Consider the following 25,801-nt stretch of genomic DNA (forward strand, 5'->3'; position numbering starts at 1 on the left):
GCAAATCAGGTTTGGTCCCACCCCAAAAGGGGCAGTCCAGCCTGAACTGCTTGGTCACATCCGTTCTGCACGGGACCATGAGCATCCCCAAACAGGTTTCAGCCTCGTTGTGCCTCGTCAGTGACGAGTAGCTTGGGTCTCTAGGCCCAGCAGGCACAGGATCCACGTCAGGACATACTTGTTCCACTCAGGGTGACTACAGGAAACAAAAGAGGTGATGTCTGGAAGGTTTAGAATTAATCTTAACCTCTGGCATTGCTCTGGGCAACCCTCCAGACCATCGTTCTTCACCTGCCAAGCCATTAAAAAAGGGGAATGACCATATGCAAATCAGGCTTGCTCCCACCCCAAAGGTATGACCTAGTACCAGTTGACCAAGATATTGGACCCCTAGCTTAGCCCACTGAAAAAATATCTAGTATAAATCTGGTTATTCGCTATACCAAATGCTATTTTAGGAAAAAGGGTTGGAAAAATGCCTCTCTGTCCCTAAAACTAAGAGGGGTTTCACTGCCTCTAAGAAAATGAAGGAAATTGTTAGAATGTCCAAAATCCATCAAAAAGCTGACTTCTTCCCTAACACCTACAAACTAAAGCAACTGTGCAAGAATGATCTCTTCCTAAAGTAAAGTGTTCTGTGTTGATCCAACCAACAGAAAGGTTCGCAGTCTCTTGGGCGATCACAGGTGGCAAAAATAAAGAAATGTTCAAAACTGTAGGACTCAAAGACTAGGGTCGTAATCCCTCCCCTAGAATCCTTCTTATAGGTTTTTTCTCCTTTTGGGGCCTATTAGGCCTGCACTTGCTTAACCAAGTGTCAGTAGGCATTCCACAAGAATACTCCTTATGCTTCTCCTATTTATTCCACCAACTTGGCACACTCCTTTTGGCCAAGCATTGGATTTGTTTTCACAATATATTCTTCACTTCCTTTAGGTGCGGGTCCCAGACTTGCAGTATTCAGAATGGCTTGGTTTCTTCCTTGCCAAGCAAATGTCCTTTCATGGACTGACCCTCTTTTGGGTGTGAGTCCCAGACTCACAGTATAACTTCTTGCATCCTCTCTCCTGGACGCTTCGCTGTTGGTCAGGATTCCTAGAGGTTCCACATGGCAGCAACGCAAGCAGTCTTTGCTTCTAGGACCTTGCTCGCATTCTCCTCCTCTGCTCTTGGCTTCCTTCTTGCTGGCTCTCATCCCTATCGCCGATGTACGGCTCGCTGGTTTCCTCCTTGGAGGATCGCTTTCTTAATGCATCTCGGCTGTGGGATGTTTAAACACCCGCGTTGGAAAAGGGAGTTTCTTTGGGCCAATCGCAGCCGCTGAGAAGCTAGAAGCTAGTACATGCCATCGAGTCAGATGTAACATACTTTGCATTTTCTAAGGTTCGAATCTTGTCACGTATATGAGGTTGACTAAATTGACAATTACAGATATTGGCCTTATCAAAATAAGGGAAGGGAAATCTGAACACTGTAGAAGGGTTTAAGTGTACAAACGTGGGGGCATACCGCGTTCTCTGAACATGGTTATCCCTAATTCCATAAGGGGGTTCCTCCCCCATGTGATCCTTCCTCAGTGCACTACCCCAAGGGGGACTATTGTACTGTGGACCAACCACCCTGGCCCCAGGGGAAAGGTCTCCCCCTAATAAAAAATGGATGACATCCACATATTTGTCACACCAGGCAAGCAACAGTGCTTTTGTCAGGTAAATTGAATGATGTACTGAAATTTCCAAAAGGAAAAAAACATGATATCACAGGTGTGTGATATGATTTGAAGGAGGTTGATAAAATGTGAACCAATTAAGCTTGTATTGCAGCTTTGGCTACAGTCATTGCTTCAATGTATCTGTAAGTAGTTGAGAATAAGCAGACCACTCTTTGATTCTTCAAACTCAACAGGCTTTTAATTTTATGAGAACAATGGCCCCTTTATAATTAGAAATGCACAACTGGTGCTCTTTTCCTCTCTTCAGAGGAACAAAACGTCTGTGTGAAAAACTGTTCTGCCAAGGCCTTTCCCAGATGAGCTGCTTCCCCGGGAAGAAAGACTCTCTTATGATTAGAACAGGGAACTGTTTCCCAAAAGTCTCAGTTCTTTAAAAGTTCACAGCTTCATACTGTCTCTCAAAGTTCACCTTCCCATTTCCTCCTTCACTGTTCGAGACGGAGGTACCTTGGTCAGTCCTCCTACATTAAGCCAGAGCTATTCTAGCTCTCTGCTTCTGGCAAAAGGGGCTTCTTATGTAATCGTTAACACTGCCGGCTGCCTTCCTCTTCACACGCTTTCACTCCCAACTTCTCAACGCTCACCTGACATTCAGGCCTTTCGCCTTCGGCTTCTCTTCACACCTCGGAGCTCCGCCTCTTCCCACTCGCTCCGTGGATCTTCACTTCCGTGACTGGGGTAAGACGTCAGCTGTTCCCTCGCACGGCTTTCCTGATTCGCTGTGCAGGTCGGGCCCTCTCTCCCTGCTGAAGCTTCAACAGGGGAGGCTTGCGCTGCGGCTCCTCCTCCGGGAAGGCAGGGCTGAGGAGGGGAGCCGCAGACCCGGCTGCTGCTCTGTCGAGGTGATTAGATGGCAGACACTCTCAGTTGGGCCTGTAAGTCAGTTGGTCCGATCAACGCTGGACCACGCACCGACGACTTCTCCTTTGGAAAATAACTTATCTTCTCCTTGCAAACTGGATATAACAGAACTGAGCACAACGGGTGCAATATGAACTTCAGCTTTCTGAGGGCCGCAAATCAATAGGCCCACTCGTAGGCCACCTCCTCCTCAGGCACCGGACCTTCCTCCAACTCCTCTCTCTGATTCAAAAGAGAACACAGAACACTTGCATCAGGTGGCATTCTTAGAGTCCTCCTTGTTCTATATCATTATAATTGGCTCAGTTGTCTGTCACTCCTAGGCTGTAACGTCCCTCCCTCCATTATGACCTCATCCCCAAGGTCTGATAAGTTTCTTGCTTGAGGCATTGACCTGGCTCTGATCTCCTTTCCTTTCCACTACCTTATCACAGTATCCTTTATCATTTACTAATAGAACTGTTGAGGATATTATTAGACTGACATACTCCAAAATGATTCATACTGTAATTTGTCTTTGTTGAATTACGTTTTTAATCTGCTACGCATCCAAACCTTCTTGTAAATTGTTTAATGTCAGGAGCCACAGCCCTTGGATTAGATGTAATTATCAAGATTTTGTTTCCAGCCTCATTAGGAGTTTGTTGGTGTGGTAAAAAACGGTGATAATGCAGGGGTAACAGGTTACCACAGCATTACTACCGAATTACCATACTGCTGTATTACAGTTTTGGAGCTAAGGCAGTGGCAATGCCTCCAGAAAACTGGAGGTAATTTCTCTGCCTTACTGCCCAAAAATGCTGGTGTCAATAGCGCTGAAATCCCCATGGAGTCCTGACTCCAATTAATGGGTTCTAACACTGCATACCACCACTTGTAATCCGGTGGTAATACCACCAGACCTATTGGTGGTAACAGTAATACTGGTGATATCTCATTGGTATTACTGCCCAGATGCCACCAAACTCTTAATGCGGCTAGATGCCTTGTGGTTTCCATGAATGTTGTTGGCTCATATGGAGTGATACACTGGGAGTTCATAAACTGTATCAAAGTTTGAAATGTAAGGTGAAGAGCGAGGTTGAAAATAGATACTTCTGCCTAGTGTCTCTGGATTGTTAGCACCATGTAATGGAAATTCTCAAAATCTAGTTGCATCCTGCATTTGACATATTCCTGTTTCAATTAAGAGCAAGAGGTTATCACCATGTATAGTTAGACCATTTCATCCCCTCTAATCAATATTACTAAAAATAATTATTCTTTTTATTCAAAATAAAGGGTGTTCCAGCACTGCAGAAAACCTGTATTAAACCACCCCCACAAGGAATAGCTTTTTCAGGTACTAAGTCTATTGCACTTATTGATATAGGATAGCTTCTCTGCTTCTTCAGATCAGGGCACATCTGTGTAATTACAATACAATTACGATATCAGTAGCAACTCAGATATTTCTCTCTACCATGTTACATGAGTGTCATGCCTCCCCATTGTATAATCAATGCTACTCGGGCATCTGGGATGGCAAGGTGGCAATGGGTACCAAGCTCTCTATGGTGGCTGAAGGCGTTTTGTCTAGCATTAAAGTGAGGCGAGTGTAGCTTCCTGTGGGAAACTTTAGTGCCGTGTTCTGCTGGTGTTATTGAGTACTTTCTGATATTTAGGGTGAGCCACAAGAAGCCAGAGAGGAGATCTACTCTGCTAGTGGGTCTGTCAAAGAATTCCTTGATTGCTCACAACTGGCAGAAGGGGATACATGAATGGAAATGGTAGGTTTCGGTTGTGGTCACAGCCCACTTAGACTCAAAAAAGAAAATAGGACAATCACTGGTAGAATTCTTAATGCTTAGAACTAAATCACAGAAATGTTCAAATGGCACACAGTAGAACATGTCTAGATTAACCTATCGCTAGTTGGCCCACGTCTGTGTTATACCACGGCATACTCGTTGGTTATGTGATAATATGTGACCATACCTTGTTGGTTCTTCTAAGTTCCAATAATTCTCTTTTGAACCCTTCAGTATCAATAGATCCACTTCCTTCCTTTTTGCTTGTATGGCATATCAAGTTCTATCAAATGGTAGTTTCTCAATAGTTCCTCATCTAAATCACCACACTTGTAAGCAGCAGATTCTCTTTCCAGTTGGCCCTGACCTGAATACCTGTTAGCAACTGCTCTCTGACTCCTATATTGAGCGTGAAAATGTTGGGATTAGAGCAGTACTCTAAAGGAAGTCTTGGAAGAGGTTGTTGATGGGATATATCTGTGTTAAACCTTGTTTTTTGTGGATGTACATTTATGGGGCCCAAAGCTCATGAAATGTGATGAATTAATATGATTATTTTATTTAAGGGGAAAGGAACAGGATTAGGAGTTGGGTTTGGACTTTTTCTTTAAAGTATTGCACATAAATAAAATGTGTTGAGCATCTGTTCTACATTGCTTTGATGATGAGTGGTAGGAGAGTATTATGACAAAAGGGATCACATTTTTATGATTGCCACTATGCGCTTATAGATTTGTTCCAGGAGATTATTTTGGACCATAGAAACTTCTGTGTAATGTCACATTTCTATAATAGGGAAGCTATCTTCTCAGATAATAGACCCAACTGACAAAAGTTTCAATATACTTTCAATTCTTCCATTCAGTGTTCAGAATTAAGGGGAGCTGGCATACAGCCCCTGCTTGTATCGTAAAAGAGCCTGGTTTGCTGGACACCAAAATCTACCAGGAGCTTCTTCTGGCTACCCAAGCCAACTTATGTCAAACATACATATGTGCATTTGGGGCAAACTATAAATATGCATTAGGACATCTACATGACAAATCAATAAATAATGGACAAAATGGTAAGCTTGCATCTTATGTGGAAGTTAAATTTGCAGAATGCTATGTTAAAGCTCCTTGTTTCCCATTGGTAGCTCCTGGGCACTGGTTAATGATTTATACCCAAGAGCTGCTTTTAGCTCCTGTGTAGCCAATCTTAATTTCCACCCCTGCCATTGATTTATGACCCAGTGAATTTCACTTTATGATCGTGCACAGTTTAATTGAATATACTTCTGTGTTTTTATTAGCACGTACATTTACATTTTATCATCACAATTCCAACCGTTTTAGAGAACACATTTTCAAAAGGATCAAAACTTATCTTCAATTGCACATTTTTCCATAGGTACAACAGAATACATTATTTATCCTTCATCAACTTGAATAGCTGGTATTGCTTATTAATATGGCAAAACCAACCCTTAAACATATTGGATTATAAAATTAATGATGACTGTACCTTTTGCTCTTACCATGTGACTTCCATCTCCTTCTATGAGTCAATGTTTGAGTAAGAAGGGTGAATTGCTGTATTTCTAAGGTTTTATTTAAGTTGTACAGTAAAAGTGTGATCATGACAAATTTAATCTTATTCCTCTATTCCTCTGTGCTTATAACTAAAGAAAAGAGTACTCTACAGTGTGGTAAGGAAGAAGCAGAATAGCACACACTTAGCTCTATTTCAAGCAATTTACAATCCCTGGACCTATATCCAGGAAGGGAAAATTTATGGTGGAATGTAGGGGCCGAGCGAGGGTTTTAAATAAATAAATAAATAAATTAAAAAAGCAGCATGGCATAGATCTACGGAATTAATTGTTGCACATAGCTTATTCCTATAAAACATGTTTTACCTAACATTTTTTAAATATATTATTTTTAAAGGTAGACCTCATTGATTCTTAAATATATGACTAATTATGATGTTGGCAAGAACCTTTTTCTTAGCTGGCAAAGTCACTGTGTGTTGTACCCAGTCCTCTGTCAAAGAATTTTTTGTCACCTTCTACAAGTATCTCGGGACCTGTTTCTTTGCAATGGCAAAGGCTCAGCAGAGTTGATAGTGTTGACCTTAAATCCAAGTATGGACGATTTGGAACTGGGAAGGACAATGCACAGCCCAATCTATCTTTATCCTTTGAGCAAAACAGATGTCTTTTAGCACAGGGTGTGATTATATTGGCCGTTGACCTTTCTTCCTTCTTAGACAACCAGCATATGTCCTCGTCTGTGAGTGTTAGCCCTATGCATCTTGAATGCTGACCAATACTGATGGGAAATAATATTCTGTTAATTAAATTCTGGGGCATGATTGACTCATGTATATAGAGTTGGTACAAACCTTTTTCCAAGTTGCATCCTGAAACACTACATTAAGCTGTCACACTTGCTTTCCTTGAATGCTAAGAGGTCAGACACATTTGCTGAAGAGTCAAAAGATTTTCTAAAGAAAGGAAGTGGATCATTGATAGGATCTTGAGAGTGTCAGAAGTTGATATCTATAGATTGACAGTAGTGTATCAAATAGGTTCTGCAGTAGGTAGGATATTCTTAGACCTTACCATGTCTTTCAGTGTATAGTCAAACCGCAGTAATTCAAATGATAAAAGCTAGCCACTTTTCTAGATGCTGTACATGTTTAGAATATGACAAGTTACCCATCATGTCTGTTAGGGACATTTTTCCACTGACCTCTGGTGAGCGGCATGTGAACATCTATTCTAAGGGTAAGCAGGGTTCCAACTGCAAGAGAGACCAACATCCCCCTGGGGGCTGAGGGATAGCAATGGGAGAGCAGTATTGGCTTCCCTGAGGGAAAGTTAGATGACAATTGGGTAGGTACAGTTAACCTCAATGGAAAACCCACTACAAAGGTGTACTGAGAAATATTCCCTTTATTCTAGAATTAAACATGAAGCAACTTTATGTTCAAATAAGTACTAGGAGTGACACAACACACATTAAAACAATGTGTGTCTTTAAAACAGTAGAAGGGTCTTAGACCAGACCCTTCTTGCCACTATAGCTAATGTATGAGCACTACCTGGTAGTAAACTCAATAATGCTAAGGGGTAAGGAGAAAAGGGGATTCTCCGACCTAAGTAAAACAAATTCACATAGTCTTTTATAATCACAGTTGCTAGTACATGGATTGCAGTTATTTCAACTACTTCCATCCCATAGTTAAATACCAGTTATTCCCATCTACTTCCATCGCATAGTAAAATAGTCAGACTCGCAAGCAAAAAAAAAATCCTTTCCATATAGTGTGTATTACAGATGGAGAGAAGGGTTTAAAGCAGGTAAACAATTACCAGAGAACCACCTGAGATTAGATTACAGTTAGACCAGTTAGACTTGCAATACTAGAGCAGAGCAGGGGTCTGCAACCTTTGGCTATACAGATATTTTGGACTATAACTCCCATCATCCATAATCAGCATAGTCAATAGAGAGGCATCCTGGGAGTCTCAGTTGATAACATCGGTGAGACTCTCCAAACACTTAATAAACCTGAGCTGGGGGGCACAGTTAACAGCCCAGGGCTGACACAGAAATTCTCCCCCCTCATCCCCCGTAAGGTGTTAGTGTGATTAGTTTCCCAGGTGTATTTCCCGGGATATAAATGGGGACGAAGAGGCGGGCATGCTCTGTCGCAATATAGCAAGGGAGGATCCCGACTGTGTAAGTAATATGGCTGAGGTGTGAAAAGGCTAGACAACAGGTGACTTAGTTTGAAGCACAGCTAGTGTCTGGTGGCCATGTGCAAAGGTGCGAGTAAATGTTACTCTATATTGGTTAGTGTTGAACTATGGCACATGTAAATAAAACAAGGGACAATTTTGCAATGATTATGTCGCGGAACACAGAGGAAAGGATTTCAGGGACCGCATTGTTGAAAGGTGAGATGAACTAAGGAGCAGTAGTAAAGGCGGACAGAAAATGGCAGTGGCAGAGTGCTGAGATAAACCAAACTGAAAGGGAATGAGCACAGAGACGTTTGAGGCACACAGTGGGGGAAGGAAGAGCAGGATTATAAGGCTGGTAAAGCTCGCTATGCGACCAATCAGCGGACTAAGGTAATTGAATAAAATGGCAGCAGGGTACCAATCCTAGAAATAGATAGCAACAAAATAACCAGTTTTTGATACTATAGCAGCAATAGATTTCAATGAACAGTTCAGTGCAGCAATTAATTACTATAAAGCCCCTGACACATGACATACCAGCTAGAAATCCATTATTTGATGCAAAACTTCAGGCACCCATGGGGATCCCCTGAAAAATGGCCTACTTCAAGTAAGTAACACTTTCAGTCACGTGGAATGAGTTTAAAAGCTTGTAGAAGTGTTCCCACAGGAATCAGTGGGGCATTTGATGGATAAACCTCAAGTATAGCATAATGCTAGGTAAGTCCCAGTTCTAACCCACAGGTGTAGCCAAAGGAGCAACCACCCTACGAAAGACCCAGATGGACTGGCTTGAAGAGCTCCAGCCCCAGGTTTGAGACCACGGACTGTAGTTTGACTGGAGCAGAATCCAGCTGCAACCAAGGGTTCAGAATGTGAAGGCAGATCCCAGGGGAAGAGTTTCTTTATCAAGAAGGAGCCAGAGCTTTTACAGTGTGAGAAGAATGTGAAAATCATTAGGAGTGATAGGTGAGAAGGACAGGAGGTGAAATAGCATGGGGGGAGGGGAACGAGTGTCGGAGGTGGAGGAAAAGCAAGTGCCACCATTATAGTCCCTGGATTTTGAAGGTATGATGAAGTGTCATGCTGGAGCATAGGTAATGGGGTGGCTTAACCCTCAGTGCTGTGGACCTCCACCCACTCCGTGATGTAGACATCGGCGGGGGTATTTACTGGCCGCCCACGCCCCAGGGCTGACTATCTCACACTTAGCCTTGTGTGTGTGGCAAGCTGAACGAATGCTAAAACCATTGTGTGTCCTTGGGCACCCCATTTCAATAGGGAAGACAACAAGCAATATGAGGGGAACCTGCTTGAGGACGCTCCACCGTCAGCCATCCGCAAGCCACACAATCTAGCAAGATAATCATGGCTGAATGAAAGGCAGATGTGCATGGGCACTGTTTTCAGTGCGATCTATGGCCCCTTTTTCTCTCCCCTTGTGGGGTCCCTCACATGTCTGAAGCGAGATAATGTTGAAAATGCACACAAGACAAACTCAATTTATTGCATTTCCGGCAATTGCACCTCCTGGCCCCAGTCCCACAAAGCGATAATAGAGGATGAACCAAAGGGAAGAGTGGCAGTTACAAGTATGGAGACAGAAGTGCAGAATAGAGTTATGTCAGTGTATTGAGAGGAAGGAAGGAAGGAAGGAAGGAAGGAAGGAAGGAAGGAAGGAAGGAAGGAAGGAAGGAAGGAGGGAGAGACTGAAGAACTGAGGAGGAGTACAAGTGAGAGAAGCTGACTCAGTGGAAAGGAGGAAGGAGAGAGAAGTGGGTAAAGGAGGAGAATGGAAGTACATGTTGGAGCAGCAAGGTGACTAGGATACAAGAGAACAAATGAGAACACAACGTTAGAGGCCGGGGAGGGAACAGAGATGGGTAAGGTGGAGAAGGACAGGAGCAAGTGATAGTCCCTGGGCACTTAATTCTGCATTCTGCTGAAGGTTATACTGTGGTGGAAAGGCAAAATATTGTCATCCAAGGCATTGAAGGCCCATCAGTGTATCTTCTTATTCCTGCCAGTAATGGGAAAGCCTGAAATTCCTTTTTTGTCCTGTCTAGCCATCTGTGAAATTGTCCTTTGACTGATCCTCATTCGAATAACGAAGGTTACCAGGGTGGACAAATGCCAAATCCTGATATCGTTGACAGCAGCCAAGAAAGACAGCGAAAGATAAGAAAGATGAGAAAGAAGTGCGGGGCACTAATGCATTTAAAGACTGTCAGTGACTGTTTTCCACCAAGGAGGCATACCTGTCCTGGGTGAGAGGAAAGGACTGCAGTCCATGAATCTACAGAAAGCATGTATAAGCGGTAATTTTCTAGTCAAAGTTTAAACCCTGGTGGTTGATTTGTTCATCAAATATACATGCAAGATCATCATCATCATTTTGTTTTGGGGTCATCTGTTGATTCCTAGACTGTGACAGAAGCCAAAACCCCTCTTGTAAATCTGAGTTGCAGCTTTTTCATACATGTTTTACAATTGCAAAATAGAGCCTTTATCCATATGTCAATGTTCAGTTAATTTTTGTATTCAAGTTCAGTGTGACCCCTCACTCTGACCCTATGGTTTTCCACCTACTTGTCACCTTCTTTAGATTTTTAAAGAGTAGCAAAAGATTCTGAGCATTTATCTTCTTTCTTGCACAACATAATGTTTTGCCCAAAATATGTGATAAATTGTTCAGCCCATAAACATTGCATTTCATTTGCAGTAAGTTCAATCCCTCTAGAAAAAGTCATAAACAAAGACTATTGCCCATAGAGATCAGCGTGACATGCTTATGAATATTTTTATATTCAGAAGAATTTCATAGCTGTTTTTGTGTTTGATACTATTAGAAGCCTAACATATTTCTGTAATAATGATTTTTTAAATCCTATTTCTTGATCCCTTGATATTCCACATTTGTCTAAAATGCCACAGCAGGCATTGTTGGATAGTAATGGAGACAGTCTTGTGTGATCCCTCACTGGATGTTATCACTCTTTAATAATATAATTTCTCAGTTGAACTTTGGCTCTCACATAAACACCTTGAAACATTGGAAAAATTGTTGCATACATCCAATTTCTATACATTTGAGTTGGATGCTTCCATTTTGAATTGATTTTTCAGTGTCCAGGAAGAAGACTAAAGCAGATGAGAATGTTGAATAGCATTCTATGGTTATGTGCATACCAGTATATGATAAAAGTAGGTGTTTTTTTTTCTTTCAATGTCTGATTTGGACACTCTCTCTGGTCTGAAAATTAATCGCTTTATGCATATATTTAAATTTACAGAAATTAAATATCATACTATGGATATCTCTATGGGCAGATAGTCTTTCCCAAGCTTCTGGTGACTGGGGTGTTGATATGTTTGTTAATTAGCTAGTTTTAATAACTTAATTTGCTCTTGCAAGGCCTGCTCATCTGGCTCATTGTGTCAAACGAGTGTGCTAGGGTAGTGACGACGGTGATGGGTCTCGGAGCCTTTGTGTCAGCCAATGTTGCAGGGCTTTTTAGGACCCTCTGATCAGCTGTGTGCTGGTGGGGCTTTAGTGCTGCTGCTCTGTCAGTTGTGGTATCCGTTGGAATGTATGGCCTCCAAAAGGGCTAGACTTTGGAAGATAATTCTGTTTCAAGATGTCTGTTGTGTATGTTTTCTTGCTTCTAGGTATATCAGCGGTTGTTGTAGGTTTTATGCAGTTCTATTCTGGCTTTTGCTGCTGCCACTCGTACTGGTCACAGCTGCAGAGTGTTTTAAGCAGCTTGTGAACAAATGGATGTGCCTAGGAACTATTATCACCTCCATGGTTGCTGCCAGACTCGTTACCACTTTAATCTTTGCTTGCTGGTTTCTGAAGCATCAGCAAGATTCTATCCATGATCCTGTATTTTTCTTTTATCTGCCCTGGGATCTTTTCTCACAGTTTTTTTCTGTGAGCATTCTGCATCCCTCCAGGTCATACACACAGTGGTCTAAATAGAGATGAATGCCGGTTTGACTGACTGGTTTGTAGCAATCTGAAATCATTTGGTTCAGGAAGTTTTTATAAAACCTGCAAAGTCTTGTGCACTCCTAATCACCATCTAATAATGTCTTTTTCCATTGAATCCCTTTCGTCCGCCTTCAGATGTCCTGTATCATTTTTCAGTGTTTAACCAATTAAATTCTTGTTTGTATTCTTCTACTAGAGCAACACAAATTCATATTTTGAAATACAGAGAATGCTGATGCCTTACAATCTACTGAATTGTTTTTTTCTACATTATGATGGTCAAACTAGTAAAAGAGTCCATCTGTTTGTGTTGTATTTTCAGTATGGTGCATTTTCAAATAAACGTGAAATTTAATTTTATGTTCCAGATGGATTTGTCAGAGTCAGAGAACCTTATGTGTCAGTGAGACGGTAAGTGATTTTTGTATTCCATTGCTGTTTGAGGAACAAAGAAAAACGTCCCAATAAGAATGATATCCACAAAATAAAGTAATCTATTGGTAAAGTGTCAGATTAGAACATCTTTTAAAGTAAACACAAATCAATGCCTACTGATCTACATGAAGGACACTAAATTCTTCCACAAGGTCGTTACAGATCATTCTTCTGTGTATTGAACTACATGAAGATAGTTTTTAGTTAATTGCCATTGAGTGATCTACTATTCCTTAATTTTCTTTGGCATCTTAAATTCCACAGAAAATTGTTGGTAAGCTCGGTTCTTGTGATGGGCAAATTGTGGAAGACGTTTCCTGAAAGGTAATTGTTTAAAAGTTTAATAGGGAATTAACAAATGCATACAACATCTAAAAGACCAACTTGGCATAGTGTTTAAATATGAAATTGAAACCAAACTTGTCTATCCAAACCATCAAAAACTAGAGGCAACAGTGGCACAATAGACCAGAGGGAACACGAGTGTAGAGGAAAGGGGACGGGCAACATGATGGGGGACGGGGGAGCAAGAAATATCAGGAAAAGGGGTGTACATTAAAAAGTATAAGAAAAGTAGATCAAAGTAGCAACAACACAATCGGACAAAATAATCTGATGAACAAATAATATCAGCTTATGTGTTTGTATTTGAACTTTGCTAGCACATATTAGCAGTTTACATTATGCCTAGTTAGCACCGAATTGGCAGTTCCCAGCTGACGAACGTAGAACAGCATTATCAGTGAACATTATGACCTCAGAATTATTTCATACTAACTTAACAGATCATTGCCCATTTGTTTTTTTGTTTGTTTGTTTGCGTATTTATTTGTATGCCGCCCTAAACCCTTAGGTAGCTGGTCGCACAATGACAAAATTACTTATAGCTTAGTTACGTTTTGCATAGATAAAGGAATATACACGTGCATATATAATTACAGTTTGCTTAGATACAGGTATATACAAGTGCCTGGATAATGGCAGTTAGTTACATAATTAATGACTGGGAGGAGAGGAGAGAAGAGAAAGCGAGCATATGTGGCTATAGGTTACTGGTCGTTGTGGCGTAGCCAAATGCGGGTGTTGCACCTGAAAGCTGTTATAAGATTAATCCCTTCTTAGCTCGACTGGTAAAGCATTCCATTACTGAGCTGCTTTTACCGGGAAGCTGTTTCCACCTGTTTTTTGTAAGCGGAATCTGGGTATTTGGAGACAGTAGGAGTTTGCTGTTCTAGTTGGTTGTGTAGATAGTTTTCTGGTTATTTTTCCTTCAGGTATGAGGGTGCTGCGTTATTTAGGCATTTGAAGGTTAAAGTGACCATTTTAAGGAGGATCCGGTAATTTTTAGCCAATTGTGATTTCTTCTGGCGTTGGATATGTGCTCTCTAGTGGGGAGGTTCAGAGCTGTTCCGAGCGCATTGTTTTGCAATGTTTGTAGTTTGTTAGTGATATATTTATTAGCTCCTGCATAAATTGCATTGCAGTAGTCTAATTTGGAGAGGATGAGGGCATTGGCTAGAATAATACAGCTAGCTGTTGAGAGGAAAGGTCTGCATGCTTTGATAAGTTTGCCAGTGTAGGATGTAGATGAGGCCAAGGAGTTTACTTGTTTTTTTTAGGGAAAGTTTGGGATCCAGTTAAAATCCTATTGTCTTCACTTCTTTGTCAACTGTAATTATATTGCTGTCGATATTGAAGGAACTGTAGTTGGCATTGAGTTTTTATAAGTTGTTGGCTGAGCCAAGGATCAGGATCTCTGTTTTGTCGTTGTTCAGGCAGAGGCCGTGGGTTGCTTTCCATGCCAGAATGAGGATGTAGATCTCATTCACTAAGGCTGTATCTTATGTGAAATTGGCCGTAAGGGGGAATAAGGATCTGGGTGTCATCTGCGTAATTTGTGTAGGCGACACCCAGCCAGTCCAATTTGTCAAATAAAGGCTTAATGAAGATAATATACGTGGTGGGTGAGACGCATGAGCCTTGGGGGACTCCAAATGCTGTTATGACTGGGTCTGCAGATGCTGCTGTGGAGAAGACTCTCATGCTTCTATTATCAAGCAATTATTGGACCCAAGCTATAGCTTCACTTAAGAAGTGGGCTGCCGATGCTAGGTGTTTGCATAATACTGCGTGGTCCACCAGGTCAAATGCTGCTGTCAGATCAAGGAGGAGTAGCATAGCTGTGTTTACTTTATCGTTGAGTTCATCAATTTGGGCTTTAAGGTCTATTGGAGCTGTCTCTGTGCCGTGTTGGGGTCTGAACCCCAATTGGCGAGAGCCTAATAGTTGGTTAGTCTCAAGGTAGTTTTGAATTTGTAAATAGGCCACTCTGTCAATTATCTTCAGGAGAACAGGGACAGTGGTGATAGGTCTGTAGTTTGTTGGAATGGATGGGTCTAAGGTTTGTTTTTTAAGAAGTGGTAGGACCCAGGATTCTTTTAAACTACTTGGGACGGTATTAGACATAAAGGAAACATTCATGAGTTTGGAGATAAAGGGGGCTAGATCTCTAGCTGCATCCTTAATTATTTGGGCGGGGCAAATGTCACCTTTGCAGTTTGATGGTTTTAGTGAGGCAATAATATTTCTGTTTCCTGGATAGATATTTTGGAGAATTTGAATGGCGCTAGGTTGAGTTTGTTAATAGGAGGAGGCATAGTAGTGGTTCCTGTGAGTGGGAGCGAGGCTTTTTTTAAAGCAATTTTGGTTTGCAATGTTTTTATTTTATTTGCTAAAGCATTTTGAACGTTGGTACACCATTGTTTATCTTTAGGTAAATTATCCGGTGGAGGTATGGGGGATTCTAGTTCTCGTAGAATCGCAAATAGTTCCTTGGTATTGGAACATGCTTTGGAAATTCTTTCATTATAGACTTCTTTTTTGGTTTGAATGATTTCATTTTTGTATTTAGTAGCACAGAGTTTGAATTTTAATTTATTTTCTTCCGTGGGGGTATGTTGCCATATGGTTTCAAGCTTCCTTTTTTCCATTCTGAGTTATTTTAAGTGGGAGGTGAACCAGGTGTTCAGGTGAGCTTGTTGTTAGCTCTTATGTTTCTTAAGTGGGGCGATGGAATCTAGGATCTTAGTCATAGTTTCATTATAATGGTCTACCAGTGTGTCTTGGTCAGAATTACTTAGGGCATTAATCACTGGGAGGCGGCAAGGTAGGATGTTGTTGGTTAAGTTTTTCCTTGATCTAGTAGGGAGAGGGGGTGCCATTATTTGTTCTTTGTTTACTTCTTTATTGAGTGTTAGGCTAAATTCAATCAGGAAGTGGTCGGTCCAGGGTTGGGGTGTAATTTTAGTGATCCTAGTTGGGCAGTTTGAGGTGGCTACCCAGTCTAGGGTTCTGCCTTTGTCATGGGTAGGGGTGAGGACTTTTTGGGAAAGCCCATGTTCATTAAGCATGGTGACTATTGCTTGAACTTGTTTATCGTCTGGGTCGTTGAGTCCTAAGTAGAGGTCACCAAGGAGCATTATCTGAGATGATTCTTTTGTATTACTAGCTAGCAGGCTGGAAATATCCTCTTCAAACAAGCCTAAGGGCTCTTGAGGCCTATATGTGAGGTAGATGTTCAGGGTGCGACATGGGGATATAGGCAGTTTTGCAGAATTACAAGATTTTAGTGTTGGTAGCGTGAAAAGTCTTAATTCCAGGTTCGATTTAGCAATGACGGCTAAACCACCTCCTCTAGCGTTGGGTCTGTCCATTCGCAGGAGTTGGTACTCTTTTGGTATGGCCAGTGACAACGCTGGACCTGCTGCATCATGTAGCCAGGTTTCTGTGACCGATAGGAGGTCAAGGTTATCTGAGGTTAGGATATCGGCTATATCGGTGGCGTGGGCCACAACAGATCTAGCGTTGATTAGAGCTCCTACTATTGTAGTTTTAGGTAGACATTTGGTGTTCATAGATAATGGGGTAGGTTCATTCTTTATAACAGTAGCAGATGTTTGTGGATGTGCTTGCAACAGATTCCTAGAAATATTTTTGAGGTTGATACAGAGATTTAGCTGCGTTTTACTAGGCAGTTTGGGTTCGTGGAGAATCTAGCACGAAGCCTGATGTTTCTATACATGGTAGGGCAGGGTGCGTATTTAATTTGGTCCATAATTAACAATGTTAGGTGTAAGAGGAGCAGGAATGCGGGTAGCAACAGACAGGTGCTGACGTACATAATGCGGCAGTTAATGCCGGTTGCAGGGAGTGAAGGCGATAGGTCTGTGGCTGAGTACAGGGTGTTCACAGAAGGCTAAGCTCAGCACTTTCACAGTATGTTGAGTAAGGTGTGGGTTAGGAACAGCTTTCGCCAATAGGCTAAAATCAACTTTGCATAGATGGGCTACAATCAATTTTGAATAGAGAGCCTAGAATCAGTTTTGCATGAATTGGCTAAAATCAACATTGCATGGATTAGCTAAGATCAACTTGCATGGAGGGCCTATAATCAACTTTGCATGGATTAGCTAAGATCAACTCGCTTGGAAAGCATGGAATCAACTTTGCATGGATGGGCTAAAGTCAACTTTGCATAGATAGGCTAGAATCAACTTTGCATGGATTAGCTAAAATGAACTTGCATGGAGGGCCTAGAGTCAACTTTGCATGAATGGGCTAAGATCATCTTTGCATGGATAGGCTAAAATCAACTTTGCATGCATTAGCTAAGATCAACTTGCATGGAGGGCCTAGAATAAACTTTACATGGATGGGCTAACATTAACTTGGTATGGATGGGCTAAAATCAACTTTGCACGGATAGGCTAGAATCAGCTTGGCATGGATTAGCTAAAAACGACTTGCATGGAGGGCCTAGAATCCACTTTGCAAGGATAGGCTAAAACCAACTTTGCATGGATGGTCTACAATCAACTTTGCATGGATGGTCTAGAATCAACTTTGCATGGATAGGCTAAAATCAACTTTGCAGGGATAGGCTAGAATCAACTTTGCATGGATTAGCTCAAATCAACTTTGCATGAATTGGCTAAAAGCAACTTTACATGGATGGGCTGAAAACAGCTTTGCATGGATTATCTTAAGATCAACTAGCAAGTGTAGGCTAATGTGTATTTGTAGATGGGCAAGAGTCTAAAAAAACACAGGCGAATTTAGAGCAGCAGTTTATATTGGGTAATTGTTGTTACTGCTGACATAGTCGGGCTTAACGCAAGGTATCTGCGCATGGTTACAAACACTGTGGATACGATGGCTAGGTTGGTCATGAGTGGGCATCCGTAAGGCAGCGAAGGTTATAAATTGTATGGCTGGACAGTGTGAGTAGAAAGAGCAAGTTTACTTGCAATGCACTCGGCAGGGCACAGGTGCCAGTCGCGGAGTGGGATATCTGATGATGATGATGATGATGATGATGATGATGATGCCCTGTATTTACGCTTTGTGTGACATTGTTGTAAGGGAGACAAAGGACGGTGGGTGGGTCATGTAGTTACCAGCTGTTTGTTGCATTGATTCTGGTTGTGATGTCTGGCCCACTGGCCAGCTGACTCCAGACAGGCTCACGACAGGGTGTATGCCTTTGTGAGTGCCTTCGTGTGGGCCGGCTTGAGCCATTTCCATTATTCCCACATGACGCATCATGACCAATTTCCAGTCTGCCCACTTTGCTTATCATTGCTAGTTTACAATATGCCTACTTCTGCACATAAATTCCAATTTGTTTAAGCCCTCCTCCACCCTCAAACACGGATTGTTCCATTAAGTTCAAATAACCCTTTGTTGCCCAGCATTATCTGCCCACTTCCTGTAAGCTATACTTCTGTTGCTGGCACCGGAAATAAAGGAGACCAGTGCTCCTGATCAGGAATGTACTGTTGACCAACAGTGGCCCTGTAAAGGTTTTTCAAAGTGACCCATATTACACCTTGCATTCAAGCTAAACCCCTTTAAGTAGGCTTTGGTGTGTTCTCACATATGACAATTTTGAAGAAATGGTTCAAATAGTGACCTTTAAAGCACATTTTTCATTTATGTCTTATTTATTTATTGTTTGCTTGTTAGGTGCTTATACAGCAAGTAAAACACCCTTTCAAAGCACCCACAGGGTGACGGGAGGAGAACACGGTGTGAAATACATTACAAAACACAATATTTAATAAGAGCAGAGGAGGGAAAAGGAGGAAGGACGAACCTACTATATCTTGTGAGTAGTCAGAATGTGCAAAAGCAGCAAGGAAGATGGCAGAGCGTGTAAGTGCTGGGGAGTCTGGGCTCATGGGTGAGCCACAGATGACGTGCTTGGGTTGTTGAGTGCTTCACGGCCAGGGGCAACGTTAGGAGTAAGTGCAAACTTCCAGGGCAGATGGTGTGCCAAGGCAAGTGCTGAGGATCGACAGGAATAGGCCGATTGGGTTTGGGAGTTCAGGGGCATCAAGGATGCATAAGGGCCCGAACACCAATTACAGCAACGAAGAGAAGAGAAGAGAAGAGAAGAGAAGAGAAGAGAAGAGAGTCCTGCTTAAGGTGAAGATGCAGAGGGGAGGCTGTTCCATAGGAGGGAGCCAGCTAAGGAAAGCGACCAACCACCTACCCTTACACACAAAGAGTTGGGGCCAGAGGAGTCTAGTGGTCTAGAGAGAGAATATTTAGTAAGATAAAGTTGAAGATAGTGTGGTCCTCGTGCCTAGACAGCCTTGTAGATGTTCTATAGGGATTTGGATTTAATCCGTGCAGCAACCGGGAGCAAATGAAGACTTTTTAGGGCGGGAAAGATGCAGTCCCTAGGCTTAAGGCCAAGGATATGTCTCACTGCCCTATTCTGTATTAGCTGGAGGCGTCGTAGAGTGGAAGAAGGTAGATTCAGGAGGAGGCTATTGCAATAGTCCAGCCTAGAGAGAACCAGCGCTTGGGTACCATTGAGCCTCTGGGGGAATGTGAGAATAGGGAGAATTCCTTTGAGAAGGAAGAGCTGGAAGTGGGACTTCTTGGCAATGTCCTGAGTGTGACGGAGGAAAGAGAGAGGAGTTGAAGATGACTCCAAGGTTTCTGGCTTCAGAAGAAGGATCAGGCAGAAAGCCCAAGGAGGAAGGCTAGAGTGAGGGGAAGAAAGTGGGAGCAGGGGTCCTGATGGGATGTATCTCAGTTTTACAGGCGTTGAGGCAGAGATTGTTGGTGGTGCACCAGGACTGGATGGGAGATGAGCAGTCAGGGATGATGGAGGGTGCAAGAGGGTCAGCAGGATGTTTGAAAAAGAGTGTGTCATCTGCGTAACACTGGAAGTTGGAGGAGAAGGAGGAGATGAGGCATGCAAGCAGAGCAAGGTAGATGTTGAAGAGCCAAGGGTCGAGGATAGAACCCTGGGGGACACAACAGGTGAAGAAGGAAGTTGGAGACAAGAAGGTGCCCAGATTGACTTGGGAGGAGCGGTCAATAAGGAAGGATGTCAGCCAGTCCAGTCCCTGTTCCGAAATACCAAGGGTATTGTGGAGCCTTCTTATGAGGATGGAGTTGGTGACTGTGTCAAAGGCAGAGGAGAGATTGAGACGGATGAGAACAGCAGGGGAGTTGGAGTCCAGAGATGTGAGCAGTTCTTCGCGGGTGTTCGGAAGAACAGTTTCCGTGCCTCTGGATGCTCGGATTCCAGATTGATGGTCATGAAGACCATCCACGAATTGGGTGTGTGAGTTGAGTTGGGGCAATGGGGCCAAGGGCTGCCAGGGGTGTGGGATGGGTTGGGCAGGTGGGTAGGAAGGGTGTTCAGGATATTCTGGGTTTTGGTGGTGAAGTGTGTGGCCAGTGTGTTGCAGAGGGCCTGAGAAGGGGATGGGGGGAGACTGCGGAAGGGGTGGCTAGTTCCCTGCATATCTTGAAAAGTTCAGCCGTGTTGTTGGATGCACTGGAAGCCTGTGCCTGAATGTGGGCTCTTTCCTTGCCGCGGATGGAGAGTATGTATTGCCTTTGGAGCAGGCTGCTGGCCAGTTTGTCAGAGGTTGAGTCTGAAGTTTGCCACTTCCGTTCCACCGCCCTGCACTTTCGTTTCAGGGCCGCAAGTTCAGAGTCGTACCAGGTGTTACGCTTTGAGGCAGGTTTCAGGCGGATCCTCATGACTGGGGCAAGAATGTCAAGAGTATTGCTGATGGACAAGTGGCGGTTGCTGAGAGCAGATTCAGAAGTAGTAACGGATGTAGGGGGTGCGGTGTAAAGGTGGAAGCAAAGGCAGCAGCTGACACTCATTTCATTGGGCGGATGTTAGTGAACGAGGTTGGTGGGGATATTTGAGGGGCAGCCAGAGGGCCAAATAGACCCAGGTGGGAGGAGAGGAGAAAATGGTCAGACCAGGAGAGTGGGGCAGCTAGAGGGGGTGGCGAGAGAGAGGTCAGAGTGGATGAGGGTGTCCAGAGTGTGTTCAGCTGAGTGGGTTGTCCCAGACGGGAGAATGGAGATGGAAAGAGAGGTGCAGAGGTCAGTAAACAGAGTGGATGCTGAGCCAGGGGAGTCCAGTTGAATGTTGAAATCGCTCAGGAGGAGGAGGTTAGAGGTGGATGAACGTAAGGAAGAGCATAAATCAGCCCATTCAGAGAGGAACAGGGTGGTGGCGCCTGGAGTCAGGTAAATGGTAGCAACGGTCAGGGTGGAGGAGGGAGAGATGACCAACTTGCAAACCAGGCTTTCAAAGGAAGAGTAGAGCTGGGTGGGTAAGATGGAAGCAGGAACCCACTCGGGGAAAATTAAAGCAACTTCCCCCCTCCCCCCCACAACCCTCCATCCCCCACCAGTGTGGTGAGGTTGAGGCTTGGAGATGATTTTGAAACCATCAGGGAGGAGGGAGTCAAAAGCAGTGACTGAGCTGGCATTGAACCATGTCTCGGTAATAGCGAGAATGTAGAGGTCAGTGTCTTCAAGGAGGACGGCTGATGTCAGTGGAGTGTTTGTTGGCTGAACAAGGCATTAAGATGGAGGAGGTCTCTGCCTTTGAAGGTTTTCTGAGGTGGTGTACAGGGGCAGGGTACACCAATCAGAGGAGAGAGAGAGAGAGTGGTAGTGGGAGTTCCACTACTGGGTCTGGGTCCCACCCAAAAAGAGTTAAACATGACAAACGACGTACATATAACATGTGTTAAGAATGAAGTGAGACATTACATACTGGAAGGTTTAGACAAATCCTTTACTTCAACAGGATGGGGTGGATGAGGAGAGAAGGAAGGGAGGCGGTAGGGTGCATGGCAGAGATTAAGAGGAGCAGAAATCCAGGATACCCACCCAAAGGAGCCCTGTCTTTCAGAGTCCCATTGAGAAATCCCCAGAGTTCCCTGTAGGCCAGTCCACCACTGCTCCTGGTGGTGGTCTAGGGACTCATTGGGTAGCATGGTTTCAATCGGCCTTTGACCCAACAATATAGACTTTGCTCCCTTGAAGTGTCTGCTATTGACTTGCTGGCATAGTCTGAATTGCCAGTTGCAGCTTGCCAAAGCCATCCTGCAAGCAGACATGTCAGGAGGGGGCCTTTAACAACACATTCCTCTGAGTACTTCTTTTGGCACACACATTATGTTGTGTCACTGGGGCAGTGACACCCTTTTCACTTGTCATAGTGCTTGGAGCAGTGACTAGATTTGTACTGTTTGTAGTGCTTGTGAAATGTCTAAATTCAGCAAGATTTGTCTCTGGGGCACAGCCAGGATTTACACAGTTGGAAGCATCAGCACTATTTGTGTCCGCACTAAGACATTACTTGCTATCCTCCAAACTCTGGTCCACTTACAGCCACCAAAAACACAGCGGTATGCTGGTGAAAGGCGGCCCGCAAATGGGGTTGCAAAGGCACGCTGGGACCCTTGTCCCCGATATGGAACAACCCAGACTTCAGCCCCGGAAAGCTTCGATCAATGGAGGAAAGGTGGCCTAAGCCAAATAGCAGACTATTTCGTGGGCAGAACCCTGCTAACATTTGAAGAGTGCAAAATTAAATTTTGGGTTACAGAGGCTGAGAGATTACGATATGCGCAACTCAGGCACTGGATGTCGCAAAGCAGTACTAAAACACAGGGGTCAGGGAACTAACTTGATAAATCCGACCCCAGCAAAAAGAAAACTACATTCTCAAATTGGAGAGGGACATGAGGCGAGAACTGGGACTGGAGGATTGGAGACAGATCCGGTCTCGAATGCATAAGAGCTCCAAATGCATCATGAACAGGGAGTGGGCGGTAAAGGTGTGTTATAAGTGGTATCTAACCGCAGAAATTCGAAACAAAAGCTAACCCAGCAATGCTGAGGGGATGCTCGTCCACAGGCTCACTACTGCATTTGCTATGGTCATGCTCGAAGTCAACCCGATTCTGGCAGGAGGTACTGGAACAGATTCGACTAATCTCAGGGCTTACAATCCCACGGGACCCGGAGATAGTTCTGCTGGGGGACACGGGCAAAGGAGCTTTCCCGCTGACAGGACACTTAGCGGACCTATGTACACCTCTGCTCACAGCAGCTAAAATTAACATAGTGCAGCTATGGAAGCAGCCCGAAGGCCCAGCGCTCCCCATGTGGTGGATGAAATGTTGGGACACAGTAGTGGCTGAGAAAATAACTGCCACTCGAGGGGGTAGTATGAACAGATTTCACAGCACATGGACACCCTTTCTAGACTATGCAGAGGAGTTTCCTCGAATGGTGCGCCAACCCCCGGTGCTCCAGGAAATCTAATTAGGGAGAAAATCTCAGAGCCACGACTAATCCAAGACCCCTGTTGCCGTAACAAGGTCAGAGCAGACCAGAGGCCACGTCGACCGCAACCTACCAACATCACCTTCCATTAAAGCTCACAACTCAGGCGCTGTGTGTAATTGTTGACTGTATGTTGACAAATTGTGTGTCTATTGATGCTCCATTATGCAATCCCCTCAATTCTTTCTTGTGTGTTACTGTCTGTTTTTGACAGTTTATGTTGAACTGAACTTGTGAATCCCAATAAAGTGACATCTTGGAGAAAAGAAAGACATAATTTATTGTGTCTTTGGACCAGCATTACTAATTTGTAGCCCCAGCACATTGACCAAATACACCTAGTGCAATGACCATATTTGCACCAGTGTTTCTCTGGGTAGAACACCCGTGAAAATATCCGAACTCTGCCAACCCTAACACTTGCGCACATCGATTTACTGCACCATTACTAAAACCAAAGTATCACTGGCTCGACATTGGATCTATAATCTGTAATTCTGGGCGGCCATAAAAATAGTTGTAGTTTGCATATGAGATATCATGACATATACATGTCATGATATATTATGACATTATTACATGCCATTCTCTTAGTAAGCTCCTGATTTACATTGCCAGTAAGCGCCCCATTCGGCATTCCCAGTAAGGCCGCAGTTTGACCTTCCCATCAACATGCTCTCTAAGCTCCTGTTTGAAATTCCCAGTATGCTTCCAGTTTTACATTGCCAGTAGGTGTTACATTCCCCATAAACTCCCAGTTTATTCATTTACCGTATATTTTACTGGGATTTCCCAAATCAGCCCCCAATATCACAGAGAGCAAGCTGCTGTTGAACTTGTGGCTAAAGAACGCAAACTAAACAGACGCCCCACAGATCCCTTTGTCGCATAGACCATAATGCAGCTCAGTGCCCACCACACAGTGAAAAGGTTTTCCACATCGTAGGACCTGCGAACGCATGCCATCGTGCAGAATTATGTAGCCCGTTACATTTTTCATTTGAATTGTAAGTCACGTGTTTCCTCAGCATTGAAATCGTTGTACTGTTTACAAATGAAGAAGCAGATCCAATTTAGATGCCTGTGCTTTGCACGTAAATCCTTCCATAATCTGACTCCTCCCTTTTTATACGGTCCGTTTCTGCTGGTCTCAGAGGTAACTACACCTAAAATGGCCAGATGGGGAGGTTGCACTTTCTCAAACTCTGCAATACTGCTGCCTGTTGACTTGCGTCTTTAACACTTGGAATTTAGGAAGACATTAAAAACCGCCTTATTCCCTCTCTCTAGAGGTTACCTGGGTAACCTGGTTGCCTTCTGTCCATCTAGGACCTTGATACCTTTTGGATTGATTGTGTGCTCAATAAGTACTTATTCCCATACCATACTGTAGCATACCACGAAACGGCACATTCCCTGTTATTACTTTAAATGGATTGCGAAACTAAGAACAATATGTATCTGAGCTTTATAATAAGTTATCTGCACAGTGTGCATCAATCATTTGTGTAGCACATTATCTCAAACCATCACAGAATATTTGAGATGATGAGTTAATAATTCTCCAAACTTGGGAGGTTGGATTAGACAACTGTCACATTTTGACTTTCAAATTGATTTCTAGTGGTGTATGGCCTTCATCTTTGAACATGCTGCTCTCAAAAACTGACCTGCACATATTGTTAGATGTCCAGAATTAAGTTGTAAACATCTGCACAGTTGTTGGAAAAGAGCAGAGCCACCGTGAATTATGTAATGTCAATGTTGTGATGGTCACTGAAGAAATGGCATCCAGAGGATCTGTCAGAAGCCTGGATATGTGCCAATTGCAGTGTAGAAGTATGTGGGTGCTTCCTTAGAGGGTGGTAATGACAAAGGTGAGGGTGGAACTGTTAGTGAGGCATCACATGGTGCATCAGTGTTGGAAGAAACATTGTCTAGAGGTGGTTGGCTGATAACAATAAAGTGTCACGCGTAGATTGGTGAGCACAGTCCTTCATTATTATAAGAAGCTATATTGTTGTCATTTTCAGGCCCTTGTAGGAAACCCAGTAGAAAGGGAGGGGATCAGCAAGTATATAAAGGGTCAATGAGTGGCGAAGCAAGACTGGTTGGGTTTTAAAGCCTGGCCCTTGGGAAAAGAAGCACAGGGAAGCCAGACTACACACATTCAGACTCTTCAGACCCCTCTTACCTATGAAAGACGCTGCCGAACCTACTAAGAGACAGTCTGGCACTGCAAACAGAGTGTTTGCAGCACTTGCGCTGCATCCTTGTGTTTAACATCAACTGAGGAGAAATTCCATAATATGCCTTCGGTTTTATTCATCTCTTGGGCAGCCTTTTTTCATACCGTACCATCCTAACCTGTTTTTTTAATTATGTTATGTTAGATATTTAATCATTATCCTAAATCCTTTGCTTTAAAACCAAAGGACATGTGCAGACTTGAACTCCAACGGTGCATGCAGGAAGAAGAGAACCAGAAGACAGGCTTTCTTCGTCTATGCCCCCAAAATGCTGGAACCTCCTCCCTTTCAACATCACAATCACTCCACTCTTCTACA

General features: G+C 43.4%; 1 protein-coding gene across 2 annotated transcripts in view; it reads left to right on the forward strand.

Moving 5' to 3' along the window:
* The window catches only part of ERICH2 (glutamate rich 2), a 670,025-nt gene that overhangs the window by 79,059 nt on the left and 565,165 nt on the right, over positions 1 to 25,801 (forward strand). For both annotated transcript variants that reach the window (XM_069616183.1, XM_069616184.1), the window contains one exon: positions 12,482 to 12,524. In XM_069616183.1, the coding sequence (XP_069472284.1) occupies positions 12,482 to 12,524 (43 nt within the window). The remainder of the gene's footprint in view (positions 1 to 12,481; positions 12,525 to 25,801) is intronic.

The sequence above is a fragment of the Ambystoma mexicanum genome, chromosome 9 (genome assembly GCF_040938575.1).
Source record: "Ambystoma mexicanum isolate Mex_15411 chromosome 9, UKY_AmexF1_1, whole genome shotgun sequence".
NCBI lineage: Eukaryota > Metazoa > Chordata > Amphibia > Caudata > Ambystomatidae > Ambystoma > Ambystoma mexicanum.